Source organism: Lepisosteus oculatus, chromosome 5 (genome assembly GCF_040954835.1).
Source record: "Lepisosteus oculatus isolate fLepOcu1 chromosome 5, fLepOcu1.hap2, whole genome shotgun sequence".
Taxonomy (NCBI): domain Eukaryota; kingdom Metazoa; phylum Chordata; class Actinopteri; order Semionotiformes; family Lepisosteidae; genus Lepisosteus; species Lepisosteus oculatus.
In genome coordinates this window covers 35649452-35674419 of record NC_090700.1, presented here as the reverse complement: position 1 = coordinate 35674419, position 24968 = coordinate 35649452, and the positions used below count along the sequence as shown (strand labels likewise).

Genomic DNA, 24968 nt, shown 5'->3' with positions numbered 1-24968 from the left:
AGCACTTTGGATGTTTAAGTTTTCACTTCAGGGGGTCAGAGCTGTCCCGCTGGGAAATGCTTTGTGATAGTTTTCGGTGAGCTCTGTTCTGGCACCCCCGACCTTTGCCAGAGAGGCTAAGCAGGCAGCCGCAGTGTCCATGGGCCACAAACTCACGAGGAAGAGCCTCATGTCAATATTCTGTAATATTCTGTGCAGGAAAATGAGCTTAATTTCCTTAAGTAGGAAGTTAAAAGAAGTGGTTGCCCTAGCTGTCACCAGGAAAGACAGAGAACAGCAGCAGGGCAGAACAAATCAATCAATGGCTGATTTTCAGTGGTTAAGCCACTGAATAACAGGCTGGCATTTCTAATTATTATACACTCCCGTAGGGCGCAATGTTGGTGTGGCGGTCAGTGCTGCTTCCTTGGCGCTCTTGTATCCTGGGTTTGAATATAGTCCGGTTCTAGGGTGGGGTGTCTTCTGTGAGGCACCTGCGCATTCTTGTGGGTTTTTAGCAGGTGGTACGGTATCCTCCTGTGTTTCATAAACATGCTGGTCAGGTTCATTCATGTTTTTAAATGGTCCCTTCCAGGGTGCAGCACCATCTTATTTCCTGTTCTTTCATGTTGGGCTTGCTAAGCTCTGGGCTGCCAGGACCCTTACAAGGGATTTTTACCTGGACTCCTACCTTTCTGATACTGCGTGATTACACTCCCGTAGACATGAGTCCAGTAAAAGATCTGACTGGTAGTAATAAAGAAATGGGAGCAAGTGCATGAAACGCATACATTTGTTTTACTCCCATCAATCAAAGGCTATCCATAATATGCCTGTTTAGGCAGCAAGTCATCCATTCTCTACCTTCGGTTCAGTTCTGCAAATGACTTTAGGGTACTATATTGCAGTATGACAGGAGTTAGAGTAATCAGATCTTTATCGCTGGCATTTCTAAGCAAGTAGAATGAACAGAGAACCTGGCCTGAGATGTGTCTGAACAAGAGTTATGGGGATGAGACTAGTATCGGCCAGGGACTCCTGCTTGGACTGGGATCCCTCAGGAATTCATACTGAACCTCTTCAGTCAATGTGAGTTGGCCAGAGTTGGATTTATTTTTCAAGCTGAGATAAAGACAAACATCCCACAAAACAAATAGCTGTCTCAAGTACATGTTTAGTGTTCCCACCCGGATTCCAACTAAAGAAGTATGTAATTTTCCCCTCTTTGTTGACAATGTGATGAAACCTACAGAAAAAAAAGTACCCACCCTTCACAGCTGCAAAGCTAAAAACAAGTCAATATCTCTCACCTCTTGGTGAGAGCTTGTTTAGCTGTTTATAAAGCAGTCAGGTTTCTGAAGTTCTCGGTGAAGTTAAGTCAGTGGCTGTCTGTAGGAGGCTGAGAGCGACAAGGAGTTCAGCGGGGGTCAGCTGTCTGACCTGCTGGATGAGGTGCTGACTCGTGCTCTGTCACAGTGCTCTGCTGTCAGTGTGAGTGTTTGAGCTGGAGAAGAACTCATTTCATCCCCACAGACAGCTCCCTCTCCTGCCCTAGTGTATGCATGGCTTCCCTTCATGTGAGTGAGAGGAGAGTAAGTGACCTGATCTTAAAAACAAAACTAGTAATATACACTTTAGCATTAGGATTTAATTACTGTGGAGGCTGTGTTATGATGTGGGCTGAGATGACCAATTTCTCTTGACCAATGACCTATAACCTTTCAATACAGGCTGCAGGCAACAAATATTACTACAACTACCTTTACTGCTTCTACTAGTACTGCAACTACTGCTAATATTATTGCTACTACAGTAATACTAAATACTAGTAATACAGTGGCTACTGCTGCTATTAATACTCCTGCTATGACTACCAATACCAATAAGTGCTGTTGCTATTAATAGTTATGATACTAATATTGCTACATATGCTGCTAATAAAAATGTGCTTTTCAACAGGTCTCCTGTTTTTTACATCTGGATTGCTGTTTAATATATTTTAGATATTTTTTATTCTTTTCGCTTTTCTCCATAACTTTATGAATTTGAATGCCACTGTATAATATTTCTTAAAAAGAGGAAAAATGAATGCATATTTTTACAAAATATGGCTAGATTTCAGTTGTCCTTATTTGAACTAGGACTGCATAGGCACTAAGGCTGCTGATCTGTCCAAACAGTGCCAGGTTCTGTGGCATTAAGATTTCTTCACCTGTGAAGATGGCTCTAAGCAATAACAGTCAATTCCATCCTGCCTGCTCCTTCTCTTACAGTGGCGCAGATGAGCATGTAAAAACTGTCATCATGTTTTGCTTTTATGACTTTTTTATTCTCGTTTTGTTCTAGTTTTTGATTTTTTTTTATTTCTCACTGCGCAGTAATGAAGTTTACTAACCCAGGCAATTTGGTCATAATCTAGATTTCAGGTCAAAGAATAGTAAAAACAAACTGTCAAGCAAATGAATGTCTCTGTTAAAGCGATCTATGAATCCTGTTTCCTGTTACATTTAGAGTAACTCCAGCCTTTGTGTTTTGCGTCTGTGGTCAGTCAGCTTATACTGGAGGAGTAAGTGTTATTTTATACACTTAACAACAGTGTAATGTTGTTAAGAACAGTTACCAACAAGAGTAGGCCATTACTTCATTAATTAGTAGCTAGTAGCGATAGAATAGGTTATCAGCTTCAACAAACTATATGTGTGTAGCTTGTTCCACATTCCCACATCCCTTTGGTTAAAGAACTACCTCCTGCTCTTGTTTAAAAGCACTTCCATGCAGTTTGTCCTTGTTGCCAACCGTCTGTCGGGTCAGGCTAAACAAGCCTGAGCCTTTTCGGTACTGGAATGGGAGACCTGTTAGGAAATCTGGGTTGCTGGTGTAAGTGGTGTTGAGGAAGTAGTCCTCCCACTGGACTAAAATTTCCAAAACAATGCCCTGGTATGGCGACCAGGGAAATGGCACTATAGAAGATGATTTTGGCATTAAAGGTCCCATGCCGCTATTCGTAAGTATAGGTATGCTATTCATGTTTCCCAGGCTAAATCCCACTCTGTGCTTGCACATTCTGACCTGCCTAAAGTTCCCCCTTAATGTGCTGTAATAGTTGAGCAATAACTGATTTCTCTACCTGATCTGTTGTGTAATGGGAATGCTGGTGCACTACTTCAGTGGCGTGTTCCCTGTATTTGTATGACATTTTGGGATTCTTTAGGATTAACAGCTCTATACAAATGTGATTTAGTTAATTATAATTATTATTTCAATAAATGGCCCTGTACTTTCATTTTAGGACAAGGAACTAGTCTGAATCCAAAGCTTATTGAAGCCCATGTTATATGGGCTTCAGTACACTCTTTCTATACTAACCCAAAACAGCTGTGTAAAACTATAGACAGCATTAAACCCATGGATCCCAAATAGGTTAAATGCATTATTTAGATGTATTGTGTTTTTCTGGCATTTGGAAAAAAAAACAAAATTTCCATTAGCCATCATCACAACCATTATCACTTTCAATAACCACACAGTGGCCCTGATCCTATCCTGGGAAGCACTGGATGCAAGGTGGGATACAACCTGAATGGGATGTCAGTCCATTGCAGGGCACACATATACACAACCACACACATGGTCAATTTTTAATAGAAACTAGTTAAACTGCTGCCATGTCTATGGACTGTGGAAGAAACCAGAGCACCCGGAAGAAATCCACGTGAACATATGGAGAACATATAAACTCCAAACAGGTAGGGCCCTGGGAATTGAACCCAAGGCCCCAGCACTGAGAGGCAGCAAAGCTAACCACTGTGCTACCAGCCAACCCCATATTCCCATCATTACCAGATACAAAATCTGTATAGTAACTGCATCCTGAAAGAGCTACGTTACACTACACAGCACTGCTGCTTTGTTTATAGCAAACGAATAGGTATAAACATCTGCCATTGCAACAAATACACAATACATGAGGATACAGAAATTATTGGATGGGTGCAAGCTGTAACCATTATGCCAGTCGTTCGCGAGAGAAAAGCGCGCAGTCTTCATTAAACATAACAAGCGTTTAGAAGGAAGTCAGCAAGCGTCGCCCATGGCTCTGAGCAGCGACCACGGTGTGGACAGATGATGGATGGTGATGGGACAGGTTTATGACCCAAACACGCAAGCACTGGGCGAAGTGAGTCAACTCCCTACGTGCTAAAAATAAATGGCATTCTGTAGGAAAGCAGGAATCAATGCTGATGGCGTAATGGAAAAGGAATTGCTGAAACAATAGAGTGGGGCTGTAAAGAACAATTTCCCTGCTTGGGCTGTATTCATGACGCATTTTTTGTCATGTTATTTTTACTGCATTGGTTTTGAAAATATTGTCGAAAATAAAAAAAAAGAATTGTGTCAGCTGTCTGAAAGAATAGTGTGGTGGATAGTTTAAGAAAGGGCAAGCGGGTGAGGACTGGGAAAATGACCAGCGATGGTTTAGCACAGCACTCATTGAAGCTCCTTAGGATGAGAGGCTGAACATAAAACCTTGTCCTTCTAGTCACAGCCATACAGAAATGTGATTTCCTACCTGGGTGCCAGAGCTATGCAGTGTTACAAATATGGTGAGACTAGGAGGTTGTGGGCAGTGCCTTGATGGGATACTTAAAATCGGATACATTACCACATTTTCCAAAAATAATTTATGAATTGGTTTGGAATTATCTTAATATCAAGATGATAGTGTAGTGATATAAAATGAAACAAAAGTTGGGGGAATATTGTAAATGTTTGTTTCTACTTTTTGGCAATTCACACATTCATTCCTTTACAAACAGTTGTAGTCCTGCTCTACAGAAGGTCCATAACCCTGCTGTTGTAACTCCCTCTTTAAAAAATAAAATGAAAGAGGTAATATTTTTGTGTTTTATCAAATATATTTATTTATTTTCACTGTTTTCATTTATGTTGGAATAGGTGGCTAGCTCATAAAATATATACTGTAGCACACACAAATTCATTAACACAGTCATTTCAGATTCTTAGTGATTGTTCACTAAAATGAAAAATTTCCTGTGTGTGTTTTCGTTTCCTCTCATAGTCCAAAGACATACTGTACTAGTACTGTAGGTTAATTTCCCTCTGGGAAGATTGGCCCTACATGTCTGTGTTTGTGTCAGTGTGTCTGTCATGCAATCCACGTGTGTCCCATCTAAGGTGTACCCTGCCTTGTGTCCATTGCTTATTGGGATGGGCTCCGACTCCCCCGCAACCGTATATTGGAAGAAACCTTTAGGAAATGGATTGATATATCCTTGTTGTCAAATTCTTCTTTAGTTTGTACTTTCTTTCCATTTCCCATTTTAATCCTTTTGACATGAGATCCCACTTCAATTCCAAAGTATTTGGATGCAGTTCTGGTTTACTTTTTTCGAAAACTTCAAATCACAAGTTCTGGACTATCATTCAAACTAATGTCTGAATCTTTGTAAACAGTCTTTACATTTTTACTGTGCAAGTTCTTATTTGGATTCATGTTAAACTCTAGCCAGCTAAGTGAAGCTATGTTAACTTAATACACTATATTAATGCTGATTAAACTGGCTCTCCATCTTGTGTGTGGAGTGAACTACAGAACCACTAAAGAATTGCGTCGGCTTCAGGACTACATTATAAAACTGTCTATCGAAGTAGCAATTCATTAAAAAAACAAATACTTGCCAAATAATTTTTCAGCGAGTTGAAACTGAAAAGCTAGTCATATATAAATGTTAAACCAAAAATTCAGATCACTGTATACAGAAGAGGAATTTTTCTTTCAAGAGGCAAGCTGCCCTATAGTAATTAAAACAAAAGAAATTGATTTTTCTGATATTGCCATTTATGTCTGCTGTTAACATACTGCTACCTTCTGAGACGCTTTGTTTTGTATCTTCACAGTATTCCAATTAGACCTATCTAAAGGAACACATGGGTGAAAATACATATATTGATGTTTGTTGTTTGCACCGTAGCATTAAGCATCCAAAGTTTGACAATAATATTGACTATTATAATGCAATATAGCCTGACAGTAATATCCACAGAGATACTCCAGGAGGTTAATCCAATGACCCCAGTTCTAGCTGATGGCATTCCATATCCTTGTGGGACTGCCCCTAGCAACCACACTGCTGTCAGAGCCAAGCCGAATCATCCAGACAGTTGCATGAGATTGAGGCTGTATTTCACAATTAAAGACCATTGTTTATATCTGCTAATTGTAATGAGCTCAATGAGAGTGCCAAGCAATAAAGTTAAAAATAACTCAAATGCTTTTTGCTGATGTAAGGATATAAGAATGGTTACAAAGGAGAAGAGACCAATTGACCCATCTAGCCCATTTGGTAGCTCGTAGCTAATTGATCCAAGGATCTCATTCAGCCAGGTTTTGAAAGAAACCAGAGTATCCACTTCAACAGCATGGCAGGGCAGCCTGTTCCATACTCACACAACCGTTTGGGTAAAGAAGTGTCTTCCTGATCTTGATTTTGCATTTACTTCCAGAAGATTTCCACTCTAGTTCACTTTTCAAGTGTTGATTCTGAAGAAGGCATTTGGGTTGATTTTATCAATGCACTTAACTCCTGTATTGAGTCACCCTGTTGTTTTATCTGTTAAAACTAAAAAGGCTCTGTTCCTTCAGCCTTGCAGTCTTTAACTGTGTGTAGTACAGTGCAGATAGGGTCTGTTACCTTTAATCAGTATGTTGACCACTATTTGTTGTATTACAATGGGCACATCTGACATACAGATGGCACTAGAACTATGACAGAACACCAACAATTTATTAATATATTAATAAAAGGACGGTCTCTGAAAAGGTGTGCGAAATGGGTAGTTTTTAAGTTTACAGGGTTAGTGGGAACTCATATATTACAAACCTACAGTATATGTCAAAAACCTAGAGCTTTGAGACTCAATTTTATTCTTCTTTTGAACTCACAGAATGCAGTATAAAAGTTGGACCTTGTATTTGTTTAATAGAACTTGCAAAAAAAGGCTTATACAGCCCTGTTAATTATTTTGCATAATATCCTTTGTTGAGCACTTCCTTCTTGGATTTTTGAAATGAAGTGAATCATTATGCCAGTTAGAAGGGCTTTCTGTTTTTTTTTTCTGAGGTTCAAAACAAATTCTTTATGAAAACTTTGAATGCTAGGGGAAACACAACTATGCAGCATATCATCTCCAGGTTGATACTGTTCTTCAAGATGGCAAGAGGTAAAGAAGGTGATTAAGGCCTTACATCTTAGTGCTTGGAGCTGTAAGTCCACACTGCTCTGCAAGCACAGTGTTTTTGCAGACTGCAGCAACATTTGCCTTTGTGGCTGGCTGACCCCCAAAACAAGGACAAATCCGGAACACACTCCACCGTCCTCCAGGTTAGCCCTGAACAAAATTACATTGGGATATGCAAATGGAATTCACGGTCGGGTGGTCATGCCGATTCTGCTGCAGAATGCTGAGTAGCTAAGTGTATCCGAACATGATGGTTAGTGTGCCATTAAAGAAATTTATTACCTGCTCCTAAAAGCCACTGATCAGTGCCACTAACTACAAATGGACATTATTTGATATTTATTTATTTTTTGCTGGCTTTCATGGAAGGAGCCAGTGTTATCAGCAGGGTGTTTAAATTGATTTGCGAACTTGGTCATGCTGCCCACAGAGAGCTGCTTACTGTGGCACATGAACCTGCTGTATCCTGGCAGTCACAGGCTTAACAGAGCGTGTCCAGCAGTATACTGTATCTTTCCTTCTCTGCCATGGCATTGCTTTTAGATAATAATTAAAGATCTGGTGTACTTCCATTTGGATCTCTTTTAAATCTGCACTTCTATTCTGCCTTCTTTGACAGAACAGACACATTTGCATTTGGTATCTTTGCTGTGCTTACAAAATGAAAGCACTTTCAAGCTATGTCTCCCTTGAATCCGAACCACGTTGTCACCTTTAACTCAGCCTGGGTTCAATTAAATCTTCATTATGTCTACCAGTCACCAATCCCGGATGTGCCTCTTGAGACTTGACATGGATATGGCAAAGCCAGGTTAAGCATGTCAGGGTGTTCCAGGGCAGGATAATGAAATATTTATTTATGAGGTTTTTTTGGAGCCTGGAATGGGAATACTCCCGTTCTGTCCGTCCTGATATTTTTCCCGAAGATTGATGATTTGGATCATTGGAGAGGAAAAACTGGAGTGACTGTACAAGTGGAACCTCTGAGGAATGGACTGGCTGTGGGACTGTGCAAGGCTGCCCTGCAAGGGGACCACCTTTACATCACAGGCACCCAGAAGGGTCTGTGAATAACAAACCTACAGCGGTGAAGTGCTGTCTCTGGGTTACCTGTTGTGGCCCAGGGGTCACCTTCACCACATTGTTATAGGTTCGGTAAGAGGGACCGAACCAGTGAGTGAACCCACTTGCAGGAGCGAACAAAACCAAGTCGTAATCCGAAAGCAAACCATAATCATAGGAACGAGCCGAGAGTCCAGGGGAAGCCAGAAATCCGAAAGGGAACGAGTACCGAAGCCGAAGCGAGATCCGAAGTCGTAGTCCGTAGAGCAATCCGAGAATCCAGGGGTAGCCAGTAATCCAAAACAGAGCGAAAGTAACCAATCCAAGCCGAGATCCGAAAAGCCGAAGTCCTGAGGGAAAAACCGCAAACCGAAAGCCAAGACGAACACCGAGTAGAAGTAGCGCAACCAGGAAGCTCGAAAGGGAAAACCAATACTGAGCAACGAGGTAGGGAAGGACAGGTGTTTAAGTAGGATGAGACGGGGGTGTGGTGGTGAATGGGAAAACTGATAGGTGAACTGATGGATAGGGGCTATGCCTACTTCTGCCTCCTCCGTTGCCGGGAGGCAGGGATCGTAACACACATGATGCGCTTACTAAAGGGGACAGCCACAGCATCTGGGGTAGAAATGTCTGACTTTCCGATGGGTGAATGCTTTGTTTTAATCAGGCCTCAGGGTGTTCCAATAATGAGTGACAACCTTATTAACAACAAAGTTATGAAAACACAAAAGAATGGATGTATTGCAAGCTTTGCCATAGCTTCTAATTGTTTGTATAAAGACGTTAGCAGACCTGAAAAGGGCAGTGTGTCTGTGTAGCCCCTGAGAAGCAGATTAAAAATACTCTTCTTTCACTTCATGGCTTGCAGCAGGCTTGTTGCTGAATTCCATTAGGTGGCACAGAGTCCCAACAGATTCCGCACAGGTGCACATACAGGATGTAGGTGTACGTTGCTGAATTATCCAGACACATGTTTACGCCGAATGCACAAAAACGTTCATGATCACACCTTTGCAAATGCACAACACCCACCCACTCAAGCAGGCACAGAGTTGTGTTGTTTAAGAAATCTTCCCACACACAACGCAAATCCAGAGAGAGGAGTAACTAAAGTTACTTTGCGTGCAGGTGTACAGGTGGTGGAGAATTTAAAATATGCCCAGTGCTCATAGGCATAGACAGTTTGCTTGAGCAGCCCAGGGCTTACTTCACTGAACAAGAGCACTCTGGCCTTTAGATGTCAGCTGTGATTGAAACCAAATGTCTCCGACCCTTGTCTCAGACACTTTTCACACACGTATTTAGATTTGTAACTTGAAATGGAGATAAGGGCAATTGCCCTGCTGGAATTAGATGGCAGAGAACTCCTGTCATATCAATTAACTCTACCCTGCGTGATTGAATTGCTGTCTTAGCTAAGGGCACTTTAAAAAGTCTTATTTTCTTTTTCTTCCTCAACCCCTCCTCCCCAGCTTTCCTCAAACCTTATCACAAGAAACAGTTCATCTGTTGTGCTCCTTTAAGCATGTGGATGGGATTTTTATCACAAGGGGCACAACCACCCATGAAGGCTAAAAAATAATCGGGGCATGTACTGAGAGAAAGGCATCAGACGTTTATCTCTCCATTTAAATTACAATTACTCATGCCATTATCAAAAATATTCAGTATTATGAATAACTGATGGCCAGAAATTAGTAGTGACATAAATGCCTAAATCTAAACATAATACAGTCTCAGCAGATGTAAGATTTTGAAGATTAATGATGGGTGGGTGTGTTAATGGGAGTTGGGCAGAATAAAAAAAAATCCTTTCTGGAGGGCTCTGTGTAGGAAAAGTAGTTTTCTGAGTTGCGGTGAAGGGCAGTCTGTACAGTGTGGGGAAGAGGAAGAGAGGTGAGTTCATTTCCTCTGAGTTATGTCCTTTAGTTTAAATTGAAATATGTACTATTCCTGTATACTGTATGTGTACTGGAGCATTACTGGGTTCTGCGCCCATAAATGGGAGCAATGCCACTTTGGATTAAGGCGTTAGGCAAATAAATCTGTAATGTATATTTAACAGTTATTTTTAAATCACCCAATTATTGTTGGATTCAAAACTGAAAGCAGAAGGCACATCTTTATGTAAAGAATTGTTTGCTACCCAGTCGTGTTGTTGTAGCCAATACCCTGGCTTCTTTCAAGAAAGGCTGGATGAGATCCTTGGATCTATTAATTATGAACTACCTATCACTTGTAACTGTTCTTAAAAGAATGTACTCAGGGCTTTTACTTTTCCCTGGCTCTTTATGATTTTTGTGATGGATGTCATGTAAAGTGAGGAGGTTCTTGTCATGTCAGCCATGTGCTACCATTTGGTAAATCCTGGTGTTACAGTTATCTAGCAAAGTGACCCAAGTGCAGGCTCTTGAAGTACAGACCCCAACGCCCTTGCCATTTCTGCCATTTGGAAGCCTGGCGGACAAATTTTAAACTTTGAAATATCATTGCTTCCATAGCCCGATCATGACCCTAAGTCTGTTTTAAGACAGTGAAGATGCAAACGTTTTATACAAAAAAGATTAAACAAATGCAAAAGGAAAAAAAAAACCCAAACCTCCCAGTTGCCTGCAGGACCTGAAGTGCTTGGGATCAGAGCTAATGGCATAATCTGACTCATGCGGGAAGTTCTTTTGCTGACACTCCTGTAAGACACGTGTCTGTCTATATTTATATATCACCCAGTGTTATGAATATGAGGAAATTCCCAGAAATTCACAACGACTGAGGCAGATAGAAAGAATGTTTTTACAACATGCCACACACATACTATACAGTGCTGTATATTTATTATATACTGTATGATGATACAATGATTAATAATTACATACTGGCACAGGAGACAGCTTAAGGACTTAAAGCCACAAAGTATCTTTTCCATTCAATGCTTCCTGGGCCAGCAGTGTTCAGTCTGACATGACCCCATAACTTCTTTCATGTTCCTGCAGAGCTGAACAGCGAGCTGTCCTAGAATCCACAGCTGTGGTCAGTTGCTGCACAACAAATTACACTGCACCTGAGCCTCCTGTCCTGCCTCCCAAGGAATAGCAGAAGCTCAGGGCTGGGCAGGCATGCTCATCCAGCCTAGTGATGATGGGAGCTCTGTATGGGGGCAAAGGTCATCTCCCACTCCATCTGCCATAATACGCTTGTGATGATGTCATCAGGTTGCAGAGTGGGAGATATACAGTACAGTAGTGCAAATGGCACTCCTGCTACACAGTATCTGAAGATTTCTGAGGAATATCTGAAACTGCTAGTTGTGGCATTTTCTATATTTCTGTCACATGCTTATTGACTTTATTGCCTGCCTTTAGGCAGCAGGAAATACTGTTGGTAGCAGGTTGCAGACTAAGACAGGTGGCCATGGATGTTGTTTTGTTCCTGTGATGATTCTCATTATATATACGTACAGTACGATCTGTGTGTCTATCAGTCTGGTACAAGCAGTTTAACCAAGGCAGACGAGAATTCAGAACATTTTGAAATGTTTCTGTAATACCTCTACTTAACAGCCTGTTATAAAATTATGCAGTGCAATCTCTCCTCCATGAATGTAGTTAGAACATTTCTATAATAAGCAATTAATAATTATTTGCATATGCATACATACCACTTTCCATCACAAGGGATCCTAGAGTGCTTCACATACAGTACATTATAGGAAGGGACCCACTTCAATCCTTCAGTCATCATATAAATACAAAGTGAAAATTTTATTTCATCATTGAATTTGGAGGGTAATTGTTTTGGGATGGCTACAATAAACAAGACCCGGAGCAGTATTTAGTCAGAATACCAGGCTTGTTACCAATGTTTCAATGGGTTCTGTGGCATTTATTTTAAAGTCTTATATCTGTTTAAGATTCTGATGATTGTAAACTAAAGATTGCTTCTGTACATGACAAGCTTGATTTCTTTGAAACTGTGTTACCAACCAGGTTTTTATAAGAGTAGAAACACCAGATGTGAATCAGAGTAAATTGTTAAAGATTGTAAAATTAATATAATAGCTCCTGATTTAGACTAAGGCTCTCACACAGCATTAAGCAGTATATCCAAAAACTTTTATAGAGGATTGGCTGGGACATTCTACTTCTAATGGGTGTTTCAAAGGGCCTGAGAGGACACTAGACAGGACCACAGCTGATATTACTGACATGGGTTTACACCAGTGAACCTACACTGTGCCCCAGCACAGACCTTTGATTTATAGTAGTGGAGCCAACCATTGGACACCCATTATAGATTTACCCCATGTCAGGTGTTTCCTGACAGTTTTGACTGAAGGAGAGACCCGCACCTTATCTGGAGGTGACAGAGAGATGAGGCAAAGTGAGGGCTGTTTTGGCAATGGTACTGATGTTCTGAGAAATGTTTCAGAGTGTGGTTATTGGAATGTCAAGAGTAGGACTGACGGGTAGGCCTTTGTGCAATTAGAATTTCAGGAAAGCTGTTCTGAGGCAGCTGTCCTCAGGGATCTGTCAGAAGGCACCCGTGAGGGAAGACAGATTATGTGACCAAAGTCCCTTTCCATCTGTCTGAAGTGTATGAGTCTTGAAATGATGGTGATAGAAGAGATTGGAAGGTCTCCCTTATATGAGGGAGGACTGTGCAGCACCTCAATAAATACCTCCGCTTTATAAGAATGTTTAGCATCTAATAATTGGTTACTGATTTAGTGGATGGCTGTCCCATACATGTGAGAAATCACTGAGAAAGATGCTCCTAGCTGAAACCTCTGGTCTGATGACAAATCCAGTTTGCATGATGTACTGTACAGCATGCGTCTTCAACAGTGGTCCTGAAGGGCCCCAATCCAGCTGTTTTTTAAAGATTGGTAGCACCGATAGATTATTGATGAATCAAACAGGTGATCTGTGCAGTTATGGGTTAATTCTGGTCCTTGAGCACTGAAGAGTACACCAAGTTTAGTCCTAAAAATCTTTGCATTACACAATTTAACAAATCAATTGTCTAATTGATCACAGTGGAATTGTTCCATGTCTCTAGAAATTGGTCATTTAATTGTGACCTACAGCAATTGGGCTGTGCAGGACCATATATCCTTGATGTAGAGAACAGGCAGAATTCTTATTGCCCTGCTTTACCAACAGTACTGTACCCTTGGTATGTACATCCTCCTTCTGTATGATTGTCTAGAAGGCACAAGAGGGCCTGTGTGAGTCTTGCTTTGTGATGCTGCTGTGTATGTACTGCATATGTGCCACTTTTTGCTGTGTTCTGTCACATTGCAATTCCCGGTGCTCTTCACTTTAAAAAAGGCAGGGCTGAGTACATGTAAAATTTGTAATGCATTTTACCTTAGTTTGTGCTTTGAAGGTTCTGATTTTGGCAGGGAATTATTTTAAGGATTTTGTAATCAAGTGCCATTTAAAATATCAGGAAAATATGAATTAATCAAATGCTATTTAAATTATCTGTCAGGAAAATATGAATTCACCATGACCAGTAACAATTTATTTGAAAGCCTTTGCATCCGTACAGCTTATATTTTTTCACATATTAATAAACAGAGGCATCAGTGGGGGAACACTCAACCATTTTTAATAATGACAGAAGGTTTTATATTAAAATACACTTCCTTTTGGTCTCAGTATGAGATGCAAAAAAGTGGTCATTTATGTGGAACTGCTGTGGTTGATTAATTGCTGTGTTAGCAGCTTTTGACCAAAGCTTGTCAAAGAATGTTCATTAATTCAGTTAGTGCAGCTGAATCGGGACCAGTTGGGGACGCTAATTAAATAAAAATGGCTTTCTCGCTTAATAATAACCAGTGTTTTAGAAGTTCCATTTAATAAAAGCCAACCAATTCAGTGCCCATCTAACTGTGTCAGCTGGAGAGAGGAGTGCCACCTTATCAGCCTTTACAGTCAAATACTTTGTTAAGAAGATCCTTGCTAGGAAGAAGGAAGATTCTGTAGCACCCCTTGATTCAAAGTGTCCCCTTGAAGTTTTGTAGAAAAGCAATTGTTGTGCCAGATTTAATTAAGAACGAATTGTGGTTTGGTGCAGACACTGAAGTTTGCTGTTTCTCCTTCCAACCAGAATGTTGCTAGTTTTATACAAAGCATGGAAGAAATGTAATTTTACAAACAGCTCATTAAATATCCCCAACATTTGGATATATTTATATAACATATTTTGATCATATATTTTGATTTGTCAATAAAAGCAGAAAGTTGGAGTCATTCCATGTTGCTGAGAGAATTGTTGGTGAGACTGTCTAATCTTTGTGTATCATTTTTACGTTTGTGCCATTGAAGGCAGAGATATAAACTTATGGGAAATCAGAAATCATTTGAAGTTTTTGTACTGTCACTACGCAGGGTAATCCATATATTTGTAAGTCATCAAAAACAGAAAATTGTATCTTTTCTGTTTTGTTTTGACCTTTTTGGAAGAAGCAATTGTTTTCAACCCCCAACCCCACACACTCAATAATTCATCACCACTTCTCAATCAATCCACATTTCATCTCTTGTCATGGCACAGCAGTGATGAAGTCATCGTGCACACATTACCTGGCTATCACAAACCCATGTTTCCCAATGAGACGTTTGTTTTGCACAACTTGGGGAAACCTATTCAACTAATGATATAACCAGGATTTCAGCCAGCACTGTTTGGAAAAGGGAATGTTTTGTAAAAAAAAAATGTAGATTTCCCCATTTTTCTTCTTCATTTGCTCTGGGTATCAGTCTGAGCCCTCTCATCTTTGTAAGACTTTACCTGTCTCTGCAGTACATAGTATTTAAAGTGTTTGTTGAAGTTGTTGCAGTCATTTTGAGATTTCTTAATAAGTACCTTTGCAAATAAGAAGGATTTTATGCCTACCTTTTAGTTGTTGTAATAAGCTGGACTGACCTATTATGTATTTAGGTAGATTTCATTCTTTATATCTGTGGCGTGAAGTCTAGTTTAATGAGCTACAATTTTCTTTCACCCATCACTCAGGCTTGGCTGCAGAGCTCAATTAGCAGGACTTAGAGAGCTTTTTGAAATGGGTTTATTTAAGCAGCCATTGACACTATGAAAACACCACAATGGAGGGGTGTTGCTGAATTTAAATCAGAACAGATCAAACTGTGCAAAGCTCTTACATGCTCAGATCCCATAAGCATCCTTACAGACAATATAGAATTTTCCATATCTGCATACAGAACTTTAAAGCCTGTATTCTGTTTTACATAAGCATGTGAATCAGGCTCAGAATGCAACACCTGCTTCATTTGTTCTTCATCCTATATAACCACATACTGCATACGGTATTTTTGAAGTAACGTTTGTTTTGTTACTTAAAAAAAATGTCTGTGTCCAGGCTGCTCATTTTAAAATGTCAGGACTCAGGACTTTTGAGAAGAATGTTAATGTATTTAGTAGTGTGTATGGTATGTATCCATTTAGAAGTCCCAATAAACGGAATAAAGACATTTTCTGTAAAAATAGATCTTTCAATGACATCAATACTTGCATTAAAATATAAATATAGATAAACAATTTAAAAGCAGGGATTTATGATGGCAATAATTGTGCTTTGTGGGAAATGAGAATTCTTGGTGTCATTTTGGTTGCTCTGTTGCAATTTTAAGCTTGTATTGGAAAAGTTACAATGTTTTATTTTCACTTATGAAATACTGACTGGCAAAGATCCGCTTTGTCTGCATCGGGAGTTCACGTATATATATATATTTCCTCACATCTAAATCATTGCAATGCATTAACCAGCAAGAGTTTCTGGTAAAGTTTTAAATCAGCTCCAGTTTGTGAAGAAACCAGTAGCTTCAATCTTCAAAACATGTCCAGTCCTGAACAGAAGATTACACCACTTCACAGTGAAATATAAGGATCATTATAAAAATATAGGCTTAAGGCCTTGATTAGCTGAAGTATTTACTGCATGAGCACATTCCTGCTCACCACGTAAGATCCAGTGATGACATGTGTTTTAAACTATGTAAAACGAGCCTTCACTGCAAGAGTGGCAGTTTTATAATGCCAACCATACTGTACATTCCAACTACAGTATATGCTTCCCAGAACAATTAAAGACCTTAGGACTGTGTGCATTTGTTATTTCAGGGTATTTTTCAAAGATACCTTTTTAAAATATGTAACTAATTAATTTAATCTTCTGAGGCTTTGTATTTTATCCATGTATGTTTTTGTTTGTCTTTGTGTTTTGTGTTTTAGAAATACAACGTCTTTTTATTTATTCTCATAGTCAAGGCACATCAGAACCATAGGTAAACCTTTCTCTAAACTACCTGTAGAAAGATTTAGACTAGGATTGTACAGAAGATGTTAAACATCTGAAGAAACTGTTCTTGCTGTTCATGCAGTGGGGGAGTTTGTGGGCGTCAGCTCAGCTCAGTGGTGTAAAACTGTGCTGAGGTGAGGGGAGGGGAGAGGCACCTCTGTTCACAGGCTGTGAGCTTCAAAACCAAAACACGACGATGCTCCACAGCCCGCCCAGGCCATTGGCGCTAATTAAACCCAACCAGCAGGGATTTCTGTTTCAGAGCATTCACAGTTTTGTTTTGTGGAACCAGTCAAGGCCTCTCACTGGATGTGAGATGAGATGCTTCTGGAACCTGCAAGAAAAAAAGAATAATCAATTTGTATCCTTTTACTGTTTTTTTTTTCGTTGAGAGAGAATGAGTGAGAGAGAATGCACACTTTCCTTCGGTTGCTGCTTAAATATCCTCAGTGATTTAATTAGCTCTGTGCCTAGCACCAGTCCCGTTTATGTGGAGAAGGTGTGATTGCTTCGAAAGCAGTAAATCACAGCTGCAGTGTGTAGGGAGCCAGCACTACCACTTGTGGTAGAAGTGGCCCTCGGTTTCTTTCTTGCCAGGGTTGTCAGTCTCTCTCCTTGTTTTACAATAAAATCCATCTGTGACATTTCATGAGGGGAGAACAGCTAGACAGGGTAAACTTTTGCCTTTCCCATGACCTTTAGTATTTACAATTCATTAAATGTGCATATTAAAATTTCCACCGGCTCCTAATTGCTTCTAGGCGACTACACTGCTTTTCTGCATTAGAAGTGTTTTCTCCTGACCGACAGGATGGTTTTTCTTTCACTGTGGCTGACAGTATTCTGAGCTGCGCTCTCCGCTGGAGGAGCCTCAGTTTGCCTCAGAGCCGCAGTATGAGCTGACAGAGAGCAGCAGAGGCTGGAAGCTCACTCTGAGCATTTCCTGAGAGCAGGGCCAGCAGTCCTAGAAAGCCATGATGCTACAGGCTTCACGGGGAGATTTAATTGGTAATTAATTGGATGCTACCTTAATGTAGTCAAAGCTCAGCTTGAACAGTCAGAAAAAGAGTTTAGTGCTCCCCATGAGAGAGCATGTTCATTGATAATCTTCTGAAGTAGCTTCTCATTCCTACGAGGAAGTATACATTACTGTAAACCCTTGTTCATTAGTATTGTTTTTACCTTTGTATCATTGACATTACTGATATTATTGAGAAAGCTTTGTTTTATTTTTCAGAATGCTCAAACATTAACATTGTTCATGTTCCAGTGCTGTATATGCAGTCCTTGTTGGGGTCAATGACATCCTGTAATCTTTTCAGAACCCATGGGCCCTGCCCTCACTACCCGAGCCTCATTGTAATCATGCATTTAGTCAGGTTCAAAGAAAAATATTGTCAGCCCAGGTACGTGTGGGCACCAGGGATTTGGCCTCTCCTACACTGCATAATACATTTTTTTATCAAAGACTGAGTACAGCTTTCCAGGAGCTGCCTGCGGTGTCTGGTGTTTTTTTTCGGAGAGGAAAGGGGTTTTACAAAGTTGTCACATTAGATTACACAGCTAGGGGAAAAATGATATGGAGAAAACATTTCTAGCTAGTAAGTATAATGAGAGTCAGCTGAAAATGTGAGGACACTGGAGAATTAGGTCAGCATAAACCTGTAGGAGAGAAATTCCTTTTGGTTCCTGCACTGTACTGTATAGCCAGGCGAATGCTGGTGTGGGAATCACAGAATTTTCCTTCCACAAAACTTTACTTTCCTAGTGTATCTTTCAACACTAGGACTGCACAGTCCTACCCCTTTTACAGCTTTTCATTGAAGCAGAGCTCACTGTGATTTAATTAAACCCCTAATTGAAGTAATAACTAGCTTAATTGTATTGTTTTCAGCTTCTTAAGAAGTTACTGATTTCTTGCAAGGGTTACTTGCAAGACTTTGTAGCCAAATTAGAACTCTTCAGTGGTGTGAGTGCTGCACACAATTGAAATGGTCTAATTAATTAAGGTAAGAGCTCAATTAAGGGTTCAGTGAAGTCAATGAGAGCTCAGCTGCAATGAAAACAGTGGGATAACAAGGACTGAAAAGGAGAAGAATGTTATAAAAAGAATCCTTCACAACATTTAATTGGTGGAATATATAATGGAACTGCACTGGGATTTGCAAAGTACTCTTCATGTAATTAGCTGTTATGTCAAGAAAGTTTTTTTTGTGTTTTTCACTTGAAATGAAGCAGTAGCACAAAAAAACTAATTATTGCTGTGAAATGTGCTAACACAACATACCATAATCCAAGGGTCTCCAACCCTAGTCCCAGAGTACTCCCATTTAGCAGGTTGTACAGGTAGGAAACCCATCAATTTCTAAAGATTTCAAAATATCTGGACGTAATCAATTTAACAAGAGATTTGCTAAGTTAAGTAATTTAGAGGTCATCTGAAACTAAAATCTGAATACTCTTCACTGTAAAGGACCACAGTTTTCAGATTTCTTGGATGATTAATCAGTAACTTACAAGTGCTACCAGTCTTAAGTTGCCCTATAAGACTCCCTGGATGAGGGTGTTTTTTATGATGGAATCAAGTTTCCCCTTATGATGGTTTCACCTGTGCAGGAATGTGTCCCTCTTTATTGACACTGCGAGTGGAAAACAATAAAGAGTTTTTAAACAAGAAATAAGCTAAATGTTCGCATTTGATAAATGATTAAACCTTTCGCCATGCTGTAACACAAACTTCTTCCACATTCATCAGGAATTTCACAACCGTTGTTATTTTAAATCAAAACAATTCCCCCTTTGTGTCATCTCTAATATACCATAACTTGATCATTTCTTGAGTAGGTGAGAGACCAACAGCAGAAGTGATTGTGTGTGCACAGAGAGCAGAAGTGTGGAGCTTGCATTACTGCGTCTGGTGATTAATCAGGTGCAACTGAGGATGTCATTGAGGTCTATAAGATGCACGTGCAGCTGACTAGAGGATGCAGAACTTGAGCAAACAGAAGTCCGTTTGACACCGGGTTTCAGTTATGGATTACTGACTTTCAATGCTACATGGCTCACTCTGGCCTCTCCTCTCTCCTTCTCCTGTGTAGGCCAGCTGGCAGTGGGGACGTGTGAGATCGTGATGCTGAACCGGGACAGCAGCCAGCCGCGAAGGACCATTGCCCGGCAGACTGCGCGCTGTGCCTGCCGGAGGGGGCAGATTGCGGGCACCACTCGGGCCAGACCGGCGTGTGTAGACGGTACCTATCCCTTATTTTTTTTTACTAAAAAGAAAGAACAAAGCCATGCACACAATTAGGGAATACCTTGCCCTTTTCATATTCGAGTGAGTGGCCACGACAAAATACAACCAAAAATTTGACAAAATACAAAGCACAAAAATGATAGGCAATAAGACCTAGCGGCTCACCCCTGTGCACTTTGAGAATGGCAGCTTCAGTGCTGTGGCTGTTATCCTGCAATCACTGCTTGAATGATGGCAAGTGATTATAATAAGTAATATGGTTTTAGCCAGTGCCTGTATCTGAAGTTAGTGTGTTTACAGAGACTTGGGAAGACTTCTGATCCTTAGGCCCAGAATCCAGCAGATGTTCAGTATGGATTTAAATTGTCGACACGTTGTAAAGGTAATGGGGAGGGGATTTATTGGTTCAGTTAAGCCTCAGTTTAATCAATTTAAACATTTTCTTAGTTATATGGCTGATTAAAATTTAAAAGCATCAAAAGGATTCTGAATCCCTAGTTCTGGTGCTCAGAGTCCTAGGACTAAGGTGTACTCTGCTGTATGCACCAACAATTGATGTGACAGCGTTACACAGTGCAGGACATTAGTTCACACCCTCATCAGAAGGATAAAGCATTTCTTCAATACTCTTGGAGTGGCACACTATGAGTCAGTGGCAGAGCTTAGACCTGAACTGGGAACCTCTTGCTAATAATCCATTGACCTTGTCACTGAACCCCTCAGCTTGCTAAAAATAAGCGACCATCTTATTTTTTTTATGTCAGTGTCGAACAAACTGCGTTGTCTCATTAAGCAACCAAGCATGTGTGTGTCCTGTTACAAAATGACCTGTGCTGATGAGGAGCACATTTTTGTTGCAATAACAAGACCCTTTGTTTAAATGAATAATATAATACACCCTCACTGGTGATTAAATAGTGTTAAGTGTCTGTTGAATGCCTTTCGTTCTTTTTCAGTGTGATCCACTGTAAGAGAGTATGACCTGCACCCTGCACAGCAGAGCCCCAGTACAATAATACATTTTGATTGGCAGACGTAGAAGGTTATGAACCCGGCTCAACAGGCCAGTGGGAATCAGAGAGCATTTAAGCCCTGCTGGGCATGAAGCTAAAAAAAAATCTTGCAAGCTAATTAACAGGAGAGTCTGTAATTACATCTGTGGGGAATTATTTTATTGGCTTTCTCCTGCTGCTCTCGGTCCATTAATAGTGGGAGTTCATTAAAACTGAACTTCTGTGCTCAGAGGCAGAGAAAAGTGGGTCTCTTTATAAAAGCTGCTAAAAATACTCCCATCCTGAAATCGTTTTAAAAGTCCTCTGTTTTGTGTGTAGATCTCCAGTTCAAAAAAAGTGTGTAAACCAGCTCCCTGACTGCAGTTGTTCCATTCATCCATCTGTGATCAGAAAGGCCCCTTACTGTAGAGCCTATCCCAGAAGCACAGGGTGCAAGGTAGCACCACGCTGAGCAGGATGCCAGTCCATTGCAAGGCTCACACATTTTAGAGTGACAATTTAGAGAGACCAATTAACCTGTTCAGTAAGTTTGTGGAAGGTGGGAGGCACCCATTTAAAACCAATAGGTGAATTCCAGGGGGCAGTGATTCCAGACAAGATGGAAATACTTGTCTGGAGTCACTGCATTCTCACACAAAGAGAACATGCAAATTCCATATAGAATGCACACTAGCCCATAATTTAACCCAGGAATACAGAGGTATGAGGCAGCGGTTCTTACCACTATGAGAGACTGAGCTGTAACATAATTACTACAAGAAAGACCGTAACTGACCGTAAGTCATACATCAGCTGATAGAGCATATAGCTGCGGTGCGTTTTCTGCTTGCACACTGCTGTGACATTGAACGTCATTAGCATGCATGGGCACCGCAGTATGTAAAAGGAGGAAACTTGCTGGTTATCCTGCCTGTCGTTGGTGTCTCTTCCCAAACTTGTCACTCACTCTGTCAACGCTAATGATTGCACTATAATGAAGCCTAGCAGGCTGAAGAAAGGGAGACGGCCTTAGATCCAGTAGCTTGGAAGTCTGAGTGACATAAAGGAGAGAAGCAAGACAGGCTGCAGTTAAATCTGCGATGCAGATTAAACAATTTACCCAGCTGTGTTAGACTTCGCCATACAGGAGTAGTATATACAGCACCAGCTGTGAGTGTTCCTGTGATTTCGTTGTTAATGTTGAATATCCTTTTCTATTTGTTTTGCCCGGTTCTCTGCTGCTGTACCTGCTGTGTTGGTTACTGTATGTGCTGCATTCCATTCTGTCGTCTTCCTGGAGGCCAATACTCACGCACCCAAAGACAGCGTTCTCTTTCTGAAGGGCTACCGAGTACCACACAGCATCTGTATGCTTCCCCCTGCACGGTTCCTTGTGATTGAGATGAAATAAACATTTAGAAACGGGAAATGATCCATATTTGACTTCATCGCTGCCTCAACAATAAATAAAGGAAGAAATATTTATAAACAGCTTGCAGCATTAAGTGAGGTTTTAGGACAGCAGCGTTTAACACAGAAATGGTCTATTTTCATTGACGTTCTTTGCTTTGGTTTATCACAATTCATTCAGGAAATCTTTCTTTTTTTTAAGTGTTAATGTATGTGTCTGCTTCTCTCTGCAATGGAAAATCAAATTCTACATCGCTGAAGGGCGTGGACAGTTGGCAGAGGACTCCAAGTGAGGTCAAGCCAATAGTGACCGAGCCGTGCCTGTGCTGGTCTCTCAGACTCCAGTGGAGGAGGTCAGGGGGTGGGGTGATTGCCCAGGTGTGTCCAGTTTGTCCCAGATGTGAAATTCTCAGAATAGGCACCTGGAAGGAGCAGTGAGAGCACATGTAAACAGATCAGGCACCACAGTGCCTTCAGAGGGGTGTGCAGCAGGTGGCTGAACCTTTCTAGCCTGTTCCTAGCACACCTGATCACCTGTGGGACTGTCTGTCTTTCTTCTAAAGGAGTCTGACAGAGATGAAGTGGCACTGGCACTGCTTGGGCAGCGGTTTAATGAATGGCATAAACTGAAAGAAAAGGGCAAGTGTAGTTAACTACCTCAGCCACACAAACTGTGGGCCTTGGTGTGATTAAAAATGGTCTTCACACAAAAAATGGGGATCCTGGAGAAGACAATGACCTCGCAAAGAGGACCACCATCATGGGTGTCCATGTAATCCAACATGGACACATGAGTGAGTGTACTGTATGTAGCACCCCCTGTTTGTGCTATCATTGTCCTTGGAAACACTTCTGTTATGGTCTCATGAGTATCTTTACTAAATCTTTTTGCTCCATTGAGCAGTTCTCATTCTGCAGCATTATATATTCGAATAGGCCCTTAACTTTATTAAAACTCTGTATATTCTGTACAGAGCCCTGTTACATGAAAATCAACTCCCCCATTATATAATGCAGTTATTTTTTGTTTTCCTATCCCATCAGTGTGTACCAAGATCTAGCTGACAGGCACCTGTTATGGTTGCAGTCTTCCTGATTTCTGCCTGATGTGACACACCAATTTTTCTCGTTGGCTAAGGCTGCTCATTTCAATATGGCAGGGATCTTTGTATAAACCTGCCAGAAGAAAAAAAACTCCTGACCCCATGGAGACAGTTGAACCTGCAAGCTTTGTATAGGAAAAATCAAATGGTAGAAAAAGTAATTTTCCAGTTTCTAAACCAATATGGAATAGCCTTCTTTAGCAGTTGTTATAAGGTGAGCATTTGTCTTCCTTCAGTCAGCCCCTCCTTGCATTATGAGACACCTGTTCTTCCTGGTGACAGACACTGCGTACCTGGAGCCTATCCTGTAAGCACAGATTGCAATGCAGGACTGAGAGTCCAGTCTGTGGGAGAAAACAGCCACTCAGAGAAGCCCCTGTATGAAGCTGGGGAGAACATGCAAACTCCACACACAAGGCACCCTGGCCAAAATCAGGACCCAGGAGCTGTGAGGCAGCAGTGCTAGCCAACACATCACTTCTTCGTCTTCCTTCAAAGGGAATATTTAAGTTGGGATTGTGGTGGTGTTCTCTTGCATTTTTGTATGTTCCCAAGACACTTGTAGAAAAATGCAATCTCTTATAATGGACATGAACATTGATTTTTTTTCTTGAAAACAAATGTGGTTTCTGGTCTACTGTTAATTGTACACATGGGGATACTGTATTTAAAGGAAATCAAAAAGGAATCTTATTTTATACCGTGGGATACAGACCTCTCCTTGGCTTCAAGAAATAACCCACTGGATATTTAATATATTTTAAGAACACAAGAAAGGTTACAAACGACAGGAGACCAATTCGACCAACCTTCTCATTTGTTAGTTAGCAGTTAATTGATCTGCAGATCTCATCCAACCATTTCTTGAAAGAAAGTATTGGCTTCAGCAACATGACTGTGTAGCTGGTTCCAGACTCCCACAGTTCTTTAGGTAAAAGGAGCAACGGTTTTTTTTAAACGCACTTACAAATAATCACACCAGTCGTTTACCTGGAACAGCATTTTCTAAACCTTGAAAAACAGGTGGCATGTACTGTTCTTTAAAAGTAAAGGAGGCTATGGATGTGTTTTGTGTCTGAACAGGGTAGCTCTTCTGAATATTATTGCTTTGTAAAATTCGTGAAAGTTTATCACTTGCTGACACTGAGACCTCCCCGTCTTTCCTCAATTTACCAGGAGACCACTACAAAGGAGGTTCTTTCAGTTTTAGCGTGATTGTTCTATATGCTGAAATAAAGAAAAAGGGCAGAAGAAAATTAATTTGAGTTTTCAGATTCACTTTGAAGAGCTGATCAGGTGCGAGATCAAAGCCAGGCGTCAGAATGTCGTTTTTAGAAGCAGCCCTGGGGTGGATGAAAAGGGAAAGGTGGAAAGATAGTTTGGACGGACCTGCTTTGCGCGGTTTCTATGAGGGCTTACCTTACATCTCCGAGCTCAGCGAGCATAAATAAAATTTGATTGTTATTATTTATCAAGCATTTGATCTTGGGTTTCAACAGTCTCAGTCATGACGCTTCACTTCGCCTTTACCGTGATATGACTGCAGAAAACATCGATAAGTATCGACAGCATCTTTTTTCCCC

The 24968-nt window shown here is 40.7% G+C and overlaps 1 protein-coding gene across 3 annotated transcripts in view; it reads left to right on the top strand.

Annotated features, from left to right (window-relative positions):
- tafa5l (TAFA chemokine like family member 5, like) overlaps positions 1 to 24968 on the top strand; it is an 82870-nt gene that overhangs the window by 13839 nt on the left and 44063 nt on the right. For all 3 annotated transcript variants that reach the window (XM_015342847.2, XM_015342849.2, XM_015342846.2), the window contains one exon: positions 19726 to 19875. In XM_015342847.2, the coding sequence (XP_015198333.1) occupies positions 19726 to 19875 (150 nt within the window). The remainder of the gene's footprint in view (positions 1 to 19725; positions 19876 to 24968) is intronic.